We start from the raw sequence: 21,688 nt of genomic DNA on the forward strand, positions 1-21,688 counted from the left end.
ATTTTGTCGATAATTGATAATGAATGTTGACCTTAACTGTCTCAGTATTAGAGACTTGTGCCTCAGTGATGAACAAGGTATCAAACCCGAGACTTCATCACAGCAGTCGTGCCGTATCCAAGAAGTGCTACATTGCATAAAGTTTTATATCTTTGTGGCTCATTTTGACATAAAACTAAATATTGTAAAGATGTTTTTCATTGTTGTTTTATTATGGAGATTAATTTGCTATTTCAATTTGTATTTCAAGAGCGTAAGTTTGACGTTTGAATATCGTCTAAGGGCCGCCGCTTATATGCCGGAGCGCTGCGCAGATATTTTTTAAATGTCAAAGTCTAATTGACATTGTCTTGATTGAAATAATATACAAAATCAATTAACACAACAATGTAATTCAATGTCGATAATATTTTGACAATACAAAATTCTCTGCACCGGCTCTAAGAATGCAGATGAGTAAACAGATTGTTTAATTTGTAGTTTGATATGCACATATAAACATTAGGTTTTAATATCATTCAACAAAAGTTTAATAACTAATGTTTTCTAATTTAAATTACAACCAGAACCAATAGCTTAACGTCTTAATATGCTAATACTAATGTCTAAGCTTAGTATAATAAAGACAAGGAAAAAAACAGACGGTTCTTATATTTCTAGTAATAACCATTATTCTTTAGTAAACTCTTCACTATATTCAATGCGTTCAATAATTTGAAGAGCGAAAGCATCTGTGATATTATAGACTTTAATTATTTATAGGTAAGGTCTAAAGAGGATTTAGTAAACTCTTCACTATATTCAATGCGTTCAATAATTTGAAGAGCGAAAGCATCTGTGATATTATAGACTAATTATTTATGGATAAGGTCTAAAAAGGATTGACTTACGTATCCGACCCTCGGGTCCCAAGACTGCTGATGCGGAGGCTTGACGTCACACGAGCTTCCGTCCGGCGAACGGCCTGCCGTCGGCTACGGCAAAAACGAGTAAGTTTAATACATTGTCTTGACTACAAAATAGGAGAAATTTTAGGATAATGCATTTATTCTTGAATGCCTTTTAGGGTTACCTTTAAAATTAATAACTATGTCTATAATTCTAAGGGCCTGTTTCACAAGTTTCAAGTGAATTTTATTAGACAGTTATTATATATAATGCAGTTAATAATAGTACTTAATTTATTACCATTTATTCGGAAGCATAGATTACAGTGTGACTTGTATTTCGTCGACTTATAAGTTCATGTGACGAGTGAATACTCAGAAGATGGGAAACAGTCCTTAAATATTGTCATACGATAAAACGATATCTTGATATTATGGCGGCTTATTTTAAATTATAACAACCATAACTTAATAAGCAAAGGCAATAGAATATTATTCCAGTCTTAATAATAATTAGTTGTCGCGTGTGAGTATGTATTGACCACTCTATATAATATTCTTAGAGTCGATTTTTCAGTCACCATATAATTATTCGTAAAATAAAAACATCACTAAGGAATAAAAAATTGCCGTTGTAAAACTAAAATAGGTTAATCGTTTGACTTCGCTATTTAGTAAGGTTATAATTTATCACACAATCAAAAATTAGCCTTAAATGCAATGGTTTAGAGTTCAAATGTTTTCTTACATATCCGACCTTTACATCCCAGGCCTGTTGCGGCGGTTGTTTGACGTCCCAGGGTGTGCCCGTGGGAGACAGCCCGGGAGAGAGCTCGGAGACGGGCGTGGAGCTCGGCGTGGGCGAATGCGCCTGCGCGGGACCGCCGCTCTGGTACGCCGAGGGTGAATGCTGCGACCCGCTGGAGCTGCCGCCGCCTCCTGACACACATGTATAGATGTTTACTCAACGCGTAAAGAAGCTATTTGATCATGCAGAGAGGAAAAGAGATAATTTAAGTACATTCTAGAATTATGATTAAATACCATTGACGTATATTATATAGACACAAACGTCCATGTAAACTATTTGTTCAAAATCTGAACTAAAATGGCAACCAAATGTCACTGTCATAATCTATTTATTCGCTTAGATAAAAAAAATGTTACTAATTTCACTTATATTTTTTATTCACATCCAAGTTTGCACTTAGACTAGCGTTTTTATATTATGAGCGCTCTCCATACACAGCCACAAGCATCACTATTGAGACCATACTAAAATCAGTTTAAATGGATAACAGTTCAATTCAGTTGAACACAGTGAATGTTCGGAACGCCAAGTCTAGTACGTAGTACATACATATCGATGTTAAATACATAACATCACGCCTTTTACTCTATCAGGGAGAGAAATAAAAGTCACAGTTTGCCAGCTATGTTAGGTCACATATTATATAAAAATAACTAGAAATATATTTTGTCAACGAGTGGGAATCAGGATGAAAAAACTTGGCTCTAATTCTTTGTACTATGGAAAAGCTAAGTGCTGATTTTCTGAATATGTTTGTTTGAAATTGTATGATATGAAAAGATTCTAAAATCATGACTAGCCTTACATTGTACATAGTCTATAACGATTAATAAAGTATGTATATGTCAATAGACAATAACAATTATGTTATTTGGCGCAAGTTCAATTAAATATACTAAACCTTAGAATATAATTTAATGAAAATAATTAGATATGAGTACTAAATCCTGGAAATTTGAAAGATATTTTTGGGATAAATAATTATTACACACAATAACTTTGTAATTCAAGATGTAGGATAGAGTTTCTACTGTTTACTAGTCGTATCGTTTACCATCAGGCGACCGGCAAGCTCGTCTCTTCATTTAAAGAAAAACCAGTCCATTAGAAATAGGACGCAATAATTGTGTAGACTACGGAGATATAATCTCTCCTCAATTGGTACTATTTGGACCCCAATGCCTTTACTATCAGCTGTAGTGGAGTCTCTATATCTTCAACTAGGGACCCGCCTCGGCTTCGCACGGGTGCAATGCTGACTATTTAATGGATGCTATTATACATATAAACCTTCCTCTTGTATCACTCTATCTATTAAAAAAACCGCATCAAATCCGTTGCGTAGTTTTAAAGATTTAAGCATACAAAGGTAGGGACAGAGAAAGCGACTTTGTTTTATACTATGTAGTGATATGGTACTCACCGTGTAGTAGCTGGTTACTGCTGGGCGGGCTGCCGGGCGGCAGGCCGAGGCTCGGCGGTGGTGCCCCGACTTGTGCCGCCTTCATCATCTTTTTGTATTTGCTTCTGCGGTTTTGGAACCATATCTTCACCTGCAAAGAAGACTGATGTGAGAAATGTGCTAAGAATATTACTTAAGTTGTATGAGGGAAGGGTTGTTTTTCTTTGACCAATAGTATTACTCCAATAGAAAGTTAGTTATGAGGAATCACTAAGTAGGATAGAATAAAAAATATATTTCACACCGTTTTTATTACGTTGGGATGAAATTATTCAAAATATTTTTTATTAACGCTCATTTTTGGGTTGCCTCAAACAAATTATATTATCTACTTCATTGCTTAATTATAATCGATTTAAATCAATCCCGATTCCCAACACTCATTCAGTACCACCGACAAAAACGAGAACAAGCATCCATCGTTATACATTGCCGTTTCTCTTATACCTAAAAAGCGCGGTGTGTTTACATAGCTAGCTATAGGTAACGAGGGTAGCGTGAATGTAGGCGGAGCCAGCGCGGGGTGCGAGTCCGTTATTGTACCGTTAGTAGTGATGGCGAGTGATGTCGATAGTATTTGATTTAATTTATAATTTTCGGCATAGAATTTAATTTTATAAGGTAGAGAGAAGAGTTGTAAAGTAAATAGAGAAGTCGACGATATCGAAGAAATAAGGAGTATCGTCTGATTAGAATAATTTACTTTTATTTGCAAGGCATAAGCTGGTGGTATACCCGGGTGGTACGCCCGGATAGCGATCACCGTACTCGAGCTGTTAAAACCCGCAATAGTAGACAACGTATGTATATCGAGTTTCGGCATTAACCTCTATATCCCGTTCCAACAAACTGGTATTATTGTGTCGACTGCCGAGGGGTAATCGATTCTCGTCAGTCGACATTTTATTGGAGTCCACTCCACTTACCAGTAGGTTTAGTGGGGTAAATTTCTCATGCCCGTATAAAAAAAATCAATTTGATCTATCACAGACTTATCCACTACTATGTATTCTGGCTGACTGGAATAGCGGTATTTTTAAAGTTTTACAGCGTAAATTATATAACATTACGATACCAATTAACACGTCCCAACAATTATACATTTAAAACCAAATCACGTAGTATGCAAATGATTTATACTTTTTGCTCTACAAAACAAACAGAACTGGTTATGCATTGATTGCAGGAATCGGCTGTTTATATCATTTATCAATAAACCGAGGACATATTGAGCGTACGCGACGTGAAACCACTTTACGTGTATAAAACACGTGCCCTTAGTTGTTCACCTTAAAATATTTATATCGATAAAGCAATTACTATAAACATGCGTGTACAAGTTACAGAAGATGTTAAAATACTTTTTAATCTTTTTTATTTATTGTTTTTATAGTTCAATGCGGTATTAAGTATATGTGTTGCATTAATAAGAATTGGACGCAGATTTCCAATTATTCACTGAAGAGAAAGTTTAGCATCGGCCGAAGTGGAAGAAATTTAGCAGCGGGCTATCACTAGGCTAGTTTTGATAACAACAAATAAGAAGAATCTGAATAAATAAATACTAGCACTAGGTCGAGATCACACGAAGTAGATAGAAAAAAAAAAACAAAGAGCGATTATTAGGTAATTTTTGTAACGTTTACTTTAGTCCTTGCACAGACACGTGGCAGAAAACGTGGCATAGCGTGGCCTAAGGACAATGTGATACCAACCTCATTGGTCGTTGGACAGGTCGTCACCTCGCGTTAGCCCGTAACCACTTGGCTATACCTGCCATAATTATATCTTACGTAACTTACTTATTGTTGAGGGAAAATGTATAAACGTGGTATTTTTTATGTAAAACACAACGGTAATTATGTGAGAATTTTTATGACAGACATTTTTATGATTTTAATGGTATTTTATTATTCTATTGTTTGTATAAATATTTGTAATTCGATCTTAAATTGTTTATTTGATACTGAGCAATTATACTAAATGTTATTAACACTTAAATGGATAATTAATAGTATTTATTACAGTTTAATTTATCAGTATTACGTCTTTTACAAACTAGCCATATTGATAATATTAAGTTTGACAATATAAAAACTGATTAAATATGCTCAAAATTAACATTCAACTCTAGCATTTATGTTTATAGGTTATAATATCACCAGATGACGTTACAATGCAACGTTTATACCAAAAAATAACGTAATTTTTTCCACCGAGTAATTGCGTCACTTTAAAGCCACAACTTCTGAAACCCCTCACAAAAATATCGATACATCGATAGACCGAGGGGACATCACTAGCCCCACCCCCCTCCCGATTAGCCGGGTCACAGTGGCACGATATAGTTTAACCCTAAAACCGTGCGCCTTTCAATTGAGTTGGAGCCGTGTCTGCCGAATTATTTATACGTCGCACGGTTGGCGCTGTTTATTAGCTTTTATTGAATATTTGCATGGGTCGTACTGGTTATAATACTGATAGATATAGGCGATTTTTCTGTTTATATCATGCAGGATAAAGATCATTTGGGTGTGATTTAATGTAGGCTATTTTCACGTGCAATGTGACCTCACTGGACCTGATGGTAAGAGTCGGATCTAAAAGAATGTTGATTGACGAAAGACACCTCGACAGTCGACACAACTATGCCGGCCTGTTAGAACCGGATATACACAGGCTGATCTCGGAATGCGACACTTACGTGGGCCGTTATGGCGGGTTTGAACACTTTATGTACGATAGTCACTATCCGGATATAAAATATATCCTACCACCAGATTAGGTTTAGAGAGATCTAAATTCCCTAAAATATTAGTTACATTGGTGAATGTGTTCTTCAAACACTAAACAACAGTGTTTGCAGACTTGTAAATGGTGCTTCTTTTACCAAGCGGACTCTTATATAAATGTTTCCTATTTAAAATGTCTTAGTCGCTGGTAGCCTTTGACCATTAAGCTTGATAGCTTATCTTTAGCGAAAATACTAATTCGTCCCAAAATATATGCGTGAAAAATGACAACAATCCATCAATATTTTTATTTTATTAAACGAAAAACAACATTTGACAAGCAATTACGAAATTGTTGTTAATTGATTGGGTTGAAAGCCAATCTGCCAATTAATTTGAGTAAATAATTATTTTATTGGCCACAAAAAAACATCGCGAATAAATAAAATAAATACGAACAATGTAGAAGGGGCTGTCTCGTGATTTCGTTCGAAAAGACTTTATGGATTCCATATATGTTCCTTTGCTAAAAAGATATGGGAATTAAATTCAAAGTGTATTTATAATGTCTAAAAACAGAAAGTTGCATAGACTTGTGGTTACAGTAAAGATTTTTGGTATTAATGCAACCATCCTGCATATTTCGTTTCTTAGTTGATTATGACGTTTATCATGGTGATATTTGTGTTTTCACTTACACAAAAAGGTATTCCACTTCTATGGAATAACTGCTAATGCTCAAACTAAAATAAAAAAAAAGCGTATCAAAATCTTTCCATTCTTTTGGAGATAAGGTTTAAGCAGAAATAGAAACCTTAAACTCTTTCCTTGTTGTGGGTTGATAAGGCAGACCCTTACAAACCCAGAAATATATTCAATATCACCTAGGATCGGATTATCCTTTAGTCCATAATTTTCATTTTGATAGATCAGAATCCACAAGATCATATTATATTAACACTGCAATGAACTATACACAAACACATATAATATATATGTATGTAAATAATAAATACCATTAAAGGCAAATAAACCGCTCGATTATCCAAATCACCTCGCCGTGGCAAATCGTCTCTATTGTAATGGATATAACGTGCATAACTCATTAACAATATATGTTATATAACATATAGCTGTAGAAATACATGTATTATTAACACATAGTCTAATATATTGACGGTACTTTATTATTTTTAGTAACTGTTGCTGTTTTGATTCCATTTTCAAATTGTTTTCATTTTTGTTAGACCTATAACTACCATAATATTATTATATACTTAGTTCATCTATAAAAGTCAATGGGTGAAGTTACCTTAAAAACTGTATCATCAACACGAAGATTTCATTTTGTGTAATATCGATACAATCAAATTTGTTGTTATAATTCGATGGGACAGTTTGTGCGACCGTCGCATAGTTTATAGCCTATGTAAGTTTTCCCGTCACCTTGATACGAATGAGGAAGTTTGTATTATACTCTACTGGACACCCACATGCCAAGACTAGCCGTTAAAGTATGCGAGATACTTTATCAAACGTCAAATATATCGTGCGTAAAAAATAAAATTTGACTTATTCGTGTTAGTAAAAGGCACCTGTTACGGTAGAAACCGCAACTTTTCGAAAATGTACAAATATTTTTTGGAATAACAGACGCCGCCATATGGTTGTTATTCTGACGGGCATGTGTTCGTTTCTCGTTTTCCGTGCTCAGGCGCATTCAGCTTTTTTAATAAATAAAAAGTAAATATTTATTCTATCGGCCAGTATTATTTGAAAGAAGGTATCTATGAAGTATTGAACTTACTAAAAAAGATATTTTAAATAAACAAATGAAAATCGCTTTGATTAAAACTATTGGTATATAATTACTGGTCGGTTCGAAATACAAAAAATCAAACTTCAATTAATTCGTGCAATTAGCGACGTCTCATTCCGTCAGTCGACACGCTTGCGCTGTACTGCTATTAAAAGAAAACACCCAACCCTCATACCATCAGGTGGCTCGTAAAAAAGAAAGCACTTAACCCTCAGCAATGACAACTAACCCACGAGGCCGGTCCGCAAACTTTCACTGCGAAGTTTTTTAACCCTTCCCACCGGTCGTTTCGTCAGCGGACGGTATTCTATACTCGTGGATGCCGCGGGACTGCGCACAGGCGTCGGCGACTACAAACAGATAGTCCACATAAGCGACATAGCACTGAGAACTTGGTGCCCTCGCGTACAGCTATTCCGCCACTTCCAACGGACGGTTTATGCGAGATGTCGCTATTCCATTTTTTAAGTAAATGATGGATTCGTCTGTCACAGATTTTATTGATCTTAGTGTTTATAAATGTCTCTCAAACTCACAAAAAAAAAACGATAGTTCATACTAGTTCGGTATATGCGTAGGTGCACAAATTATACGTCAAGACAAAGTATCATAAGGTTTTCTAAAAAAGGTTTAATTAAAACAATAAAAAAATATAATTTAGACTGATTTGACGGGGTTCGGTTAAAGTCTTACTCCCGATATTGATTAAGTTATTAGTTTCAATTGATTATTCTTTGATGGCCTCTGTAATAATAAAAAGGATAATAGATTTCAATATTCTGCTTTCATCAAGTCCCATAACCAAAAATGAAGACATAAAAACAATAAAATGAACATGAAACAACAAATCGCTACTAAATAAACTAATTTGAAATCATTAACAAGGTGATTAGAAGAAATCTTGAAGCAACTTAAATCAATCAAGCAATATGGTTCCGACAAAATTGATTTTTACAGTTTTTTTTTTCTATTTAACGACATAAAATACTGAGAATTAGTTGTGGAAAGGTACAATATAGATGTGATGACAACCATACATAATGTTTTTGATTGAATTCACCGAATTTAAAATAATAATCGGATAGCCAACGACCAATTAAATACATTTTAAAACGTCAAAAACAATTTTTATAGTATTTTTTGTCAATTCGAGAATTGGACATGGTAATTGAAAAAGAAACTGTATTTCAACCACATTAATTTCAAATTTCATTATATTAAAGAAACATACCATCTTTGATAACATGTATCGCTAAATCTTGTGGATTTTCTTGCTCTTTTTAACTACCTAATCGCTCAACAAACCCAAATCCGGAACAGGACCACACAAAACAAACACCATCCATATCCGTCTAAATCAAAATTGACAAGTAACAACTCAATTTGCGAAGAAGAAATTATTCATATTAATATTAATGCGTTCGTTAATGCATGAAGCTTTTCTTTGACGAAAAAAAACAGTAGCCCGTACAAACCAGCCTCGAACACTGAATGATGTGGAGTGGGGACGTGACGTTTTTTATTTTTAACTCCAATGCACCTTTAGGCTTGAAAACAATGTGCTAGTAATTTTTTCTTGGCAAGCCTCAGTGCTTTGTAAAATTCATTTTTGCAATTGGATTTATTGGGATGCTCGGTAATATCTACTGTTTTATTCTTGCTATTTTAATGGGTTAAATTCCATAGAACTGAGTAGTATAAAGGCGAATATGTCCGTGGTTAAATCGTAGGAATGGTAATTGATTAAACGTATATAAGCAACTGTGATAATTTACAATGTAATGTCCAATACAAATTGTTGATAAATTGATTTTTTTCTTAGCAGATCCATCACACTTATAAATATTATACTAAAATAACAAATGACAGTATCAGTGATGCAAATCGATACATGAATCGATGGAATTCACTACTCGTGTCAAGCAAATTTGTATGTTACCGATAATTTGCCAAAGATCGTTGAGGTACTAAAAGGCTTTTGTAGCGGCTTATACCACCACCTTTATTCGTGTTTCCTTCAAAACCATTGGGGTTGGCATACCAAGGGGCCACTAGCATAATCATATTTTCAGAAACGTCATATAGCAACTGGTACAGAAATAAATATCAACAACACAAGATTTACAATATGTGACTTGACTATAAAACGAAGCCACGAGTAAAAGTAACTGGCTGGCGAACCGATTAAAAATATGATTGATTTTAATCGATATACTGATGAATGAAATCGATGATCGATATGATACAATCAGGCACATGTCATTTAGTGTCGCGCACGCATTCGTCGATAATTTGTTTACCATATAAGGTAATATAATAATGGTATCCAGTGATATAATAGTGCGTTGAGAAATTGCATGGCGATCATTTATAAGTTTAAAAATAGTTCTCTGTTAATAAGTTTATATTTTTTAATTCTTGATGTTTTAAAGGTTCATGGTTAGGTAAATTATTTCGCCTCGGATTTGAGTACATAGAAATCAATTTTATAACTAAAAGATTTAAAAGTTTCATGAGATATATCGTCTCCTATATTTTTTAATTATGTAAATAGATTACCTTTATCCTGAATTATATGCTTCAATAGTTAAAACAAAGTAATCCGCGAATACATAATAAATAAATTTGTCTTATTGAAAACTGCATTTTAATTTTTGAATATGATTTCAAGACATTATAATTGGACCAGGAATACAGAAAACTTAATCATTTGCGAATTAATAATGGTCTTCTACCTCTTTCTTATCTTCATACATGTAACGTGGATGTACTCGAGTTTTAAATTAAAAACTTATTCAATCCGATAGAGAGGACTTTATCAAAAGAAATTTAATACAGCGCTTCAGTTGTGCACTGATTAATGACGCCTGCCAACATTTTTTACCTCGCACAATATAATTTTTCACCACCAAGTAATTATACATAGCCTCGAGCTGGAAATGTCAAAAAATTAAGAACACGCCGTCGCTCAACTTTACCTCAGTATCGATAATATTTACATTTTACTTTATGAGCCTTTTAAAGTTTTCAAAGATTGTCTATGACATGTTGAAGATAATTTGAATGATTATTGGTTATGTGTCGTTTATTCTAACTTAACTACTTCTAAGATATAGACACTAGCCATGTATCATCTGTTTGTAACAATTTAACTGTAACCCATAAATCAACTCGGTTTCAAATATCTCTTTAAACATTATACTCTAAAGCAGCCTCTTCTAAATTAATAAACTTTATACATACATAAATTTCCACGCTCACCCCACCCTAATAAAATATCAAATAAATTAGTCCAATATAACAACAAAGACACTCCACGCCGGTCGGCGGCCGATTGGCACAGATATGTCAGTGAACGTCACGGCTCTCTCGAGCCGCGATCAAACGGACCTGGATTTCTGGATTTTGCAATCATTTTATAGACCTTAGCGAATAAATGCGAATAAAACCTTCGTATACGTAACTGAATTTATTTAAATTTGGAATGTGAGAGTATGAGTTTGATTTATATTTTTGAAATTGGAACGGATATGGCAATAAATATTTTAATTAGATTTATTCGCATATTGTTTTTTTATATTATCTCAGTGAGTAATGTTAGCGATTGAGTTATTAACAAAGAGGTGGAAGATTGAAATAATTATTTTGGGTAGTTGTATTATTATGTAAGAAAATAAAGACTTAATTTGAATTAAAAATAAATATTTAATAATATCATACTAATTGCATTTCAATTTATAGTATTTAGGAACAACCACAACGAGCTTGAGTTAATTGTTTGAAATAAAGGTAATTTTACTGTAAATGTTTTGTTCCAAATTTTTTTGTCGGCTCATGTCGTCGTTATGCCTTGCTACAATGTAACATAATGTCTTACGTACGAGCATAAAACAATTAAAGAAACATCTGCGTTAATTGAATTATTTAATTTGGACAATTTATATTGTCACTCATGGCTGTGTGAATTAATTGCTTTGGCCCTTTGGCTTTCACTAAAAAATACATGATAATTTTTTAACCATGGAGAGTTAACTGCAGTTCGCATTAGTTTCCTAGACCACCTCGAACAAATCAAAGCGTATACGAGAGCGAGAGTTAGAATACCGGAATAGTTATTAAGAACAGCTATTCATTGCAAATAAAACGTGGCGTATCGATGTCGATGACAGTTTTTTATCGACACACACGCGTCACTAATGTGTTACGCAATTATGAATTTATGATGTGATTTCATATGAAATATTTTCGCAAAAACTCAATGCGTATGACATGCGGTTGGCATTGAATAACTTATGTCGGTATTGTGTTTAATATTTATCGTTTATATTTTATTACTTAACTAGATTCTACTGTGACATTTATACGTGGAAATGTCAATAGTTTATTGATAAATAAATTAATTAGTGGGTGACTAAGCTACAATAAAAATGACAGCGTAAATATTAACTTAATCTAGCTGATGTTGCCTGAGTAGTGCTGGGGTTACACTAATATCTAATGACATTATTAAACGAGAAGCGTAGGTGTAGCCATACCTTTATGGCGACAATTTGACAGAGATATTAGGACATATTTCGATTAATTTTAAACGTAGTATTTTATTGATTTCTTTATTGCTATAAAGGCCTTGATCTTAGTGTGGCCTCGGGTTAAACAATAATGGGCACATGGGCTTACCCTTGCAAAAATATTTACAGACCACACAAAATGGAATCCAAAACCGCATGTTTCTCATTGAGTGCTTGAGTATTTCTCAAAATAGATGTACGTACCGAAATAGTTTTTATGAAATATTGTTAGGATTTTTTTGTCTCATCTGGCTTTCTTTTTGTTTGTTTTAGTACATTCGTTCTTTGAAATAATGTATAGAATTAATGTTTATATGGCAAAAAAATAGATGAGACCGAAGAAATCGTAGCAATATTCGTAAAAACTATTTCGTAACGTACATTTATGTTCAGAAATAGTCTCTTATCAGTATCACACTTCAATTAACACTGGCCATACAAATCTTCATCAGTACTTTAAGTTCAATGGGCAGGGTTAACAATTATTTCCGCAAAACAAAAAAATATACCTACTCACTTGATATAAAAACATTTTTTTCCATTGTTTTTCTAAAGCCTATAAAGAAAACGAGCAAAAACAACGCGGAAGGTGTTTTTTATCGGAAAACAATGGTTTGTTGTTGGTAAGCCCGTATCTGTTACTTGGGACAATCACCTATAAAATTTAACAATAAACGATACTTTGATGCAATCGATGGTCACCATATTTAAGGTATTTGAGCAAATATATCTCATATTTGGCCAATCCAACATCAATTTTATTAAAGACATAAGGTCGATATTCGGTTTTTACATTAATTCGGTGTTAAAGCAAGTTATTTTATACTTATATTAACTTTAGGTGTCGTAGCAACTCTAAATATGATTGCGGAGCATCATGGCTGTCCAGTATAGACGATTTGGGTATGATGAGTTATAGCTGCAATTGAGTAGTCCAGTACTTAGTTGTTTCTTTGAATACTGATAAAAATGAATTCATTTTTATCAGTATTCATGTCAGTATTCAAAATTCAATGGAATTTTATTCTGAAAAAAAATATGATTTGATTTTATCGGCCGCGTCTTACGTCTTTTCTGTCTGTCCAGCGCGTAACAATTGCAAGAGGTGAAATTTCCTACAAGGGTATTCGACACAATATACAGGTGCTTATAAGCATGAATGTGGTCTGCAAATCGTGCTAATGATAATCAAATTGTACATAAAGAGAATCAGGAATCGGGTTATATGGACCCTCTACCACTACAGCCTAACCCTAAAAAGGGACAGAGACATCCATTACGAATATTAGTGTATACCTTTCAAATCAACACAAGCAGAAAACAAAATTCTTATTATGGCACAAATCCAAAACTTTTCTACAATCCAGAACAGAGGCAAGAATTCGCCCTGTTCTGAAAAACAACGCAATAAAACAACGGTCGGCGAGAATAAAGACATTTTAGCCGGTCTCTGCCGCGAGCAAAACACACGTCGCTTTTTGTGACTGTTCCCTTTGATTTTGATGTGCAAGATACGTATTGTCATACGAAGGTGTTAACTCAACGTTAAATGTGACGTGTAAATAAGATGGTCAATTTAAGTATTGCTGAAAAGGAGTAAAAGGAGCGGATTAAATTTGTGATAGAGAATATTTGGTGGTACATTTTTCCTGTTCTGTGAACTTTAGAGAGGTAGAAATAGCTTATAATGTATATTTAATATATAATTAGCTTTTAGTTATGTGAAATAAAAAAGGGTAAAGATGATGAAGTACCTTATTAGTAATAAATTTTATTGGATTTCAAAAAAGGAGGAGATTGTCTATTTTTATAAGCAATAATAATATCAGCACTATATTATATACTGTCCCATTGCTAGGCATGGACCTCCTCTACTACTGAGAGGGATTAGACCTTAGTCCACGACGCAGTTCTAGTGCGGGTTGGTAGTCTTTAAACACCCTCAGAGTTACAACAGAGAACTTCTCAGGTGTGCAAGTTTCCTCACAATGTTTTTCCTTCACCATTATAAGTAAGTATGTGTCCTAGAGATTTGAACCTGCGGACATTCTTCTCAGAGGTCCATTTCTACACCCAACCAGGCTATCGCCTCTGATCATATCAATTCTTAGTTTCTGTTTCTTTTTATATATTAGTTACTTTCTCTCTCAATCCTTTCTGGATACACATTACAACGTAGTCAATTGTTTCAATAATGAATAATATAATATTATTATACACATTGCAGTGTAGTACCATGTAATTCATCTAGGCAGCGTTTTTATAGTTAATGTGTGGGCGTGGTGGTGACCATCGATCAGGCAGGTAGCATCGTGCCATAGAAAATCGATGCGAACAACCGTTGTGTTCGTGCGAGTACAAAGATTTTCGAAGACGGAAACTCTTATCATAATACTTTAGAGTCAGTAACAGTGGAGAATGGTGAAATTTTCCAAAAGGAAACCCGACATATAGGTACTACTATAAATGCGGTTTGCAAATCATTCTGATGATAATAAGATTCTAAAGGGAAGTCAGCAGAATCGAGTTATATGCAGCTTTCGCCACTGGTCAATAAAGATTTTTCTGGCATCACATCCTAAGAAAAAATATGTTACAATAGGCCCTTACGATTCCTACATACTAATGTTATAACATTTTTAGTCTTGCCGACAACCCACAGTTTACAGAGTTTGAATTTAAAAGTTTACTGACTAAGGTTTTATGTATGTAAGCACTGAGGACTTTTCAAAATAATAATATAGAAGGGTTAAGTCAGTTTATTACATAGACATTTCCACCCTTTCTTACTATCTGATATAAAATAGTAACATACCATCTGGGAGCTCACTAACTCGTCAGTTTTTTTCATAAAACGACTACAAAATGTTTTTTACGTTCATAATAATATTATTTTGATCCAAACACAATAAGGGTCTGATTAACACAACCCCAAGTTTAATCACAAAGGTCGTCACTAATATAATATAAAAGCTAATTGTAATTGGCGAGTTGGCTGCGATTTTGGCAGCCCTATAGGGCGTTGCTAGGCGACGGGAGATCAAGCTGTATCTCTGATATTTTAATGGGTAATTGAGGTTTGGAAGTGTTTTGGAAGATACAAATATGTTCAGTAGATATTAAAACTATTTTTACGGATTTTATTGTGGTTTTTTATATTATAATTTTTTACCAACGTTTCGAAGACTGCAGACTTTGTAAAACTTTGAATTATTTTATAATTGTTAAATGTAGGTAGATATTATACCTTTGATTTTTTGGACGACCAACACTTCAGAAAATTATATTATGAAAACGGGGATAAGATTCGGAAAAATATTTAATTTTATTTCAATATCTAATATTCGCGTAAACATAAGAAATGATTATGTTCAGCAGATTTTATTTTTATTCTAATGGAATAAAATATAAACGGATTTAATACTTATCAATAGTATATAGAGACATCTCCTTAATCAAGGCAGCATACATGGTTTATGTACATAGTTTTTGGATACGACTCTTAGATCGACATTTGAATAAAAAATACAATATTTCGATTCGGCATTGATGACTCGACATGATATACGCAGATGAAAAAAGCATTAAGGTTATAGCTTAAGGTCCATTTTCATACATTTTGTTTCACCTTTAATCTGGGTAACTAAACAAGTATTGGCAAGTAAAGAATTTAAATTCACGTCTAGTTAGTGATTAGTTCTCGCAGTTGAAAGAAAAACGTAAAAATAATTAATATGCATGGATATTTCGGCATTTAAAATTTAATACGACGAAATTTTAAAGGCCGAAATTACCCAGATTAAAGGTGAAACAAAATGTATGAAAAATGGACCTTAAGCTATAACCTTAAAATCTCATATTGTTTTGTTTTTCTATCCTTATTTAAGAAGCTTTGTCGTAATTTCAGACTTTGTTAATTAATTTATTTATTTAAAACCTTATTGTACACCATAAGTATTAAAAAACCAAAACAAATATGTATACGTATGATAGAAATAATCTAAACATCGGTGGTACAAATTTACTCTATTGCAAGCGTATTTTTATTTTATAATAGCGTATTTTCTGTAAACAAAGCAAATAATTCAGTGCAGGGTTCGTATGCCAGTGTGTCGAGTTGCTTCGTTATTTTGTAACCAGACTCTCCTGATAAGTGGAGGGGTTAAAGGGGGTCGTACGATACAGTTATTTATGTCATGCGGGGTGGAAAATTATTTTAATTTAGTCGATTGTCCGATGGTTTGCTTAAACTAGCAACGTCTTATCAAATTTGATGATAAAAAAATAAAGCCAAGAGTTTCTTTCTGCCTTTCATCTTCGGGTAGTATCGCTTAGGTGGTTAGTGAAAGGCTGGTAGGTTAGCTAGGTTAGGGCTCTTATTGTCCTCACCGGTGAGGATTGCGACGCGTTTTTCCCTTATTGTTCATTTAAAATTGCATATATACATCAATTTATTTCTTCATCCCTGCCAGCCCGAGCTGGCTTTTCTGTTTACTTTATCTTTCATTTATTTTATGTTCAATATAAGTTGTCTTTGTTTATATAAGCTACTTTAATTAAGTAATAATTAAATGTTCTTATGTACCTTGACTTATTATAAGTGAAACTATGTTCGCCTACGTGATGAATAAAGCATTGTATTTTGTTTTTATTTTTAAACAAAATATCCAAAATATTTTTTTTTTTATTCCAAGACGAATTAATTTAAATCTTTTAGGTCTTTTTATTGCTTTTAATTTTGTAACCGTCTATGAATATAGCTATATTTTCAGTTGTGGTCACGGAAGCCAACTTTTTGTCAATCCACTTTTTCCGAATAGATACGTGAGAATATATTTTTTTGATGTGTGTTATTTTGATATCATTGTTCTTGCACGCAACACAGCAATTGTGGTTCAAACGGAAGTCTTTCGTAATTATATACGTATTATTTTTGGATTTCGGACGCCGTGGGAATGGCTGGTGACAATTTTTTTGTGCTTTCTGTAAACTATAATTTTTACAAAGTATGATTGTGTGAACTGACTTTTTTTTTGTTGATTGGTAAAGTGTTGAGACAGACTAACGAGGTATTAAAAATGTTAAGCACCCATTTTTTTTTAATGGAGAAAATCTTTACATTCTTATTTGTCTAATTGGGAATTTTATGAAATATAAATTGATATTAATCAAATACCTCCTTTCTATTTTTTCTTATTTTACTGCAATGTAAAGGCAGAGTAATATACTTTTTAAAGTTTGCAGTAATTTTCTTGCCTTTATTTCTACGAGTAATGTTTTGCTGCCTAGGTGTGTGTGTGTGCTGTGTCTTCCACTGCCATACAAATCGTATTGAAAAACCTTACAATTACTGCCCAATCTGAAATCCACATTCAGTTCTTTCATATCTAAGTTCATATATGTTGCCAGTCGAACTAGAAAGGAAATTAGGCACATATATAAATTATATTATACATTAAAACGATCTTCACGGACCTCTTCATGGCATAACTGCTGATGGTAGGATATATTTTATATCCGCCCGGATAGCGACAGTACACAAGGTGTTAAAACCCGCCATAGTGGCCCACGTAAGTATGTTTTTTCCAAGATCAGCCCGTGTGTGTCCAGTTCCAACAAGCCGGCATAATTATGTCGACTGACGGGGGGTAATCACCTTTACCATCAGGTTCAGTAGCCACTTTACGGGTACGTTTAAAAAAATAACTCGCCAACAACAACATACAATAATACCACGAGGGCACAAACTAGATCATTTAATTTTCCTTTAACCTGATTAGTTCGAGCCTTGAATGCTCAGTTAGTAATGCTGCGATGCCTTCTCTATGATAAATCATTCGATATGACGTCCAGTGTGCACCGTTAATACGATAGATATATAGCCATTAACTTGGTATTTAGAAAATATTGATGGATTAATTAAATGAATCCGCGATTCATTAAATTAATCCGCAATTCATTAAATTAATCCGCGTTTTACGGATATATCGCTATCGGCACGCTTTGATATCGCCGCTGATGCGTAGTGGTTGATTAGAAGTGGTGAAATGTTCTATTGAGTTAGTACATTTGCAATAGATCAACAATAGTTTTATACTATGTTCTGTTTATGACGTTTGCCTTTGTTTATGCTTTCATATCAGGCTTCTATGAGAAATCTAATAAAATAAATAAAATTTACAGTACATTTATAGTTAAGGATAGTTTTACGATTTTACGTCCACAATAAGTAATTATGTAGAAATTATTTAATATTTCCGTTACTCTAGATTTTCCAATGTTTAAATCATGAGCATCAAACCCGTTGTTTTATTATTAAAACTAGCTCATAATTCGCTAATCTACAGAGGCCATCGATTTCTTTTACAAATGCATTACTACGTAACGAATCGCGTGCCGTTTTATCGATTAACGAACCAACAGAATTGGGTGATTAACGTTTCTTATTAAATATTAGCATTTTTATAAGAGGCATTGTTTCGTCTTGCAGCTTATGTTTCATAGAAACATGCTTCGAAATTCAAAGAGATTTTCGATTTAAGAATTCTATCGGAATAACTGTCGTCATAGAACTTTAATCAGGCTAAATTCGAATTTTAAATTTGAAAATAGAATAGCAGATTATATATTTATATTCTTTAGAGAACGGAGCTAATTCGCGTTATCTTCAGAACCAGCCAGTTCATATTCAGTTTCTGTATACGATTCGCCTACTTGATGTCAACCCTCTTTGAAAGTAGTCGAGTTCTCGTTAGTTCGTCAAAGGGGAGGAAAAATAACGAAAAATGGACATTAAAATTAACATAAAGGTACAATAGGTTGAAAACACGTAACGAAATTGAATCTGATAAACAAATATAATTTCAACTACGCTTTGTAGTTTTTTTTTGTATAATTTAAATATATTTCGAGTTAATATGACTATACCGGACATGATAAACGGCATAATTTAAAGTATAGACGATAAGGCTTTTAAAACTGCCACCAAATATAATTACTATTCACTAAAATAGTGGCAGCCTATAAACAAACAATTCGTAGAATAAGGAACCTTTTATTAATTAGTTGACGGTATTATATTGCATTATAAAGACCGTAGTATAAGCGTAAATGCCACGGCAAATAACTACCAATAGAATAGATTCCAAGTTTAAAATAAAGAACAGAATTTTTCACTAGATGGCGATACAATGCATAGTGAAACAATTTGTGAGGCAAATTATGTTTGAGCCGCGCAAACGGACTCATCAATCTACATTATAAAGAAGTCGAGGGGCGAGGAAAGCTCAATTAAAAATGGACGCTACGGAACTAAGAGAGTTGCCAGCTTTGTTAAAAAACAATGTTTTGTTTTTTATGAACTGATCGGTATTGATTATGTAGCGCACAATGTATTTTATTCTTTATAGTGTGTCGACTGGCGAGGGAAAGGTTTGTTAGTAAGTTAGTATTCTGATTGTGTTTTTTATAATATCAGTAACTAGCGACCCGCCCCGGCTTCGCACGGGTGCAATATTTCTCCACTATTTAATGGATGTTATTATACATATAAACCTTCCTCTTGAATCACTCTATCTATTAAAAAAACCGCATCAAAATCCGTTGCGTAGTTTTAAAGATTTAAGCATACATAGATAGGGACAGAGAAAGCGACTTTGTTTTATACTATGTAGTGATGTAGATTGAAATCATAGATATAAGTTTTCATCTAGGCACTGGCCCTTACTAATTACAGAAAAAATTTGGATATTTTAACAGCTATTCCAGTTGTAGCCTTACAGTTAAAGTAGTGTTTTTGCTTGAAAATTTAAGTGTAAACATGTATAGAGACTGTTTTCATTGTAATAACAATCTACCCGTTCAAGTACACGAATTATTATTAACCACAAGTGAAGATGTTCTCAACATAATTAAACCGCATAATAATAGAGAAATAAAGTAAAACTACATTCTTATACTGACTAATAAACTTTTAAATGTACGTAATTAAAACTAGACAACATAATGCACGATTGTATGAAAATAATTCAGAAACAGACATTCCCCAAATATTTGTATTTTACGCTGCCACACATGAGTCCTATTAACGAAATTTCCATAAATTCCGTACATTCGTAGAATTAAACGCTGGCAACTTTAAGTCCGAACAAGTAATTTATTACGCGATGATTCATTCCCAAGGCCGCGGAAAATGTTGGCGATTGTATCGTTTGAAAAAATACGCCTCTCATTATGCTCGCCTGGTACTTCTGCGTGATTGATGGACTTAAGATAACTGGATTTTCTGATTCAAAATAATTTGGATCAAATAGATTTGACTTGAAACCATCTTGAATCTACTCGCTATTTCATTGTTTTATTTTGGAAGTACAGAATTACATTAAGAATTACGTTTCGTTCAGAAACCATGACACGGGAAGCAAGCCATTCATCACTCATTATCACTGCAGAACTACGAAGGAAGACACCAAATATGTCGAATCGCGCAAAGCAGGTTTTATTGCATCAGCCAACGATAGACTTCATTCAAAATCACAAGGAAATGCGCTCCTTCCTTCTCTCAAAACACATTATTTCTTCTAATGAAGATTTTCAAGCCAAAAAAGTAACTTAGAATGATTTAAAGGTCACTACAATGGTAGTTCAATATCTACTTTTAGGTACCGTTTTTGACCACTATGTTTACCAGGATCTATGTAACTTGTGGTCTTTATCAGGTATTGTAGTAGTTTATGTCGTTTATAAATGGAGTCTGTTTTCTTTCATTAAGTGCAATAAGTTTCAAGTAACTATAACAAATTGATTCTTGTAGATTACTTTGGAATGTGTATAAAATATAAGAGTTTTTCTATATGTTGCTACCGCGCGTCTCTTCAAGATACCACTGCCTTTTGTAGATCGTCAACTTCATGCAGATATATTCAGTTCTATGTAAAATAATGTCTTTTGTTTTTCTAAGAGTCTAGTATTTTTATTTAAATCTTGTTGAATAATTACTTTTGTTATTGAGATGAGGTATTTTTGTTTTTAGACGAAAACTTAATGGCAGGTATTAAAAATAAAAAATAAAATATTTTTATCTGTGCCAAATTATTTTTTTATTTATTCAAAAGTATACTTTTACATTCTAAATTCAAAATTGATTCCATCCGTCAACCTCCATCGCGGGCTAGAGACGGCACGTTCGCTAACGTCGTACCAACTTTATTATTACCGTTTCCAAAATGTTTTTTGTGTCTTAAAAGCGAAGAAATAGTGACTAAAATCGCTCGGTAAGTATTTAATGTAGGTGCAGTGCTTAGGTTTGTATTCACTTGCGGTATTTTTGCCTCACGTACCGTGGCTCGGCCTGGCTTGAGATCTGTCATTATTCTGATAATACTGTCTGTCTACGTGCAGGAGAAACGTC

General features: G+C 33.5%; 1 protein-coding gene across 5 annotated transcripts in view; it reads right to left on the reverse strand.

The window, feature by feature from the left end:
• The window catches only part of LOC115440290 (homeotic protein distal-less), a 119,580-nt gene that overhangs the window by 6,491 nt on the left and 91,401 nt on the right, over positions 1-21,688 (reverse strand). For 3 of the 5 annotated variants that reach the window (XM_030164532.2, XM_030164530.2, XM_037440154.1), the window contains exons 4-6: positions 3,122-3,251; positions 1,636-1,826; positions 891-974 (exon numbers count right to left, since the gene is read on the reverse strand). In XM_030164532.2, coding sequence (XP_030020392.2) covers positions 891-974; positions 1,636-1,826; positions 3,122-3,251 — 405 coding nt within the window. The remainder of the gene's footprint in view (positions 1-890; positions 975-1,635; positions 1,827-3,121; positions 3,252-21,688) is intronic. The other 2 variants (XM_037440153.1, XM_030164531.2) reach the window with 1 other exon arrangement.

Source organism: Manduca sexta, chromosome 18 (assembly GCF_014839805.1).
Source record: "Manduca sexta isolate Smith_Timp_Sample1 chromosome 18, JHU_Msex_v1.0, whole genome shotgun sequence".
NCBI classification, from domain to species: Eukaryota; Metazoa; Arthropoda; class Insecta; order Lepidoptera; family Sphingidae; genus Manduca; species Manduca sexta.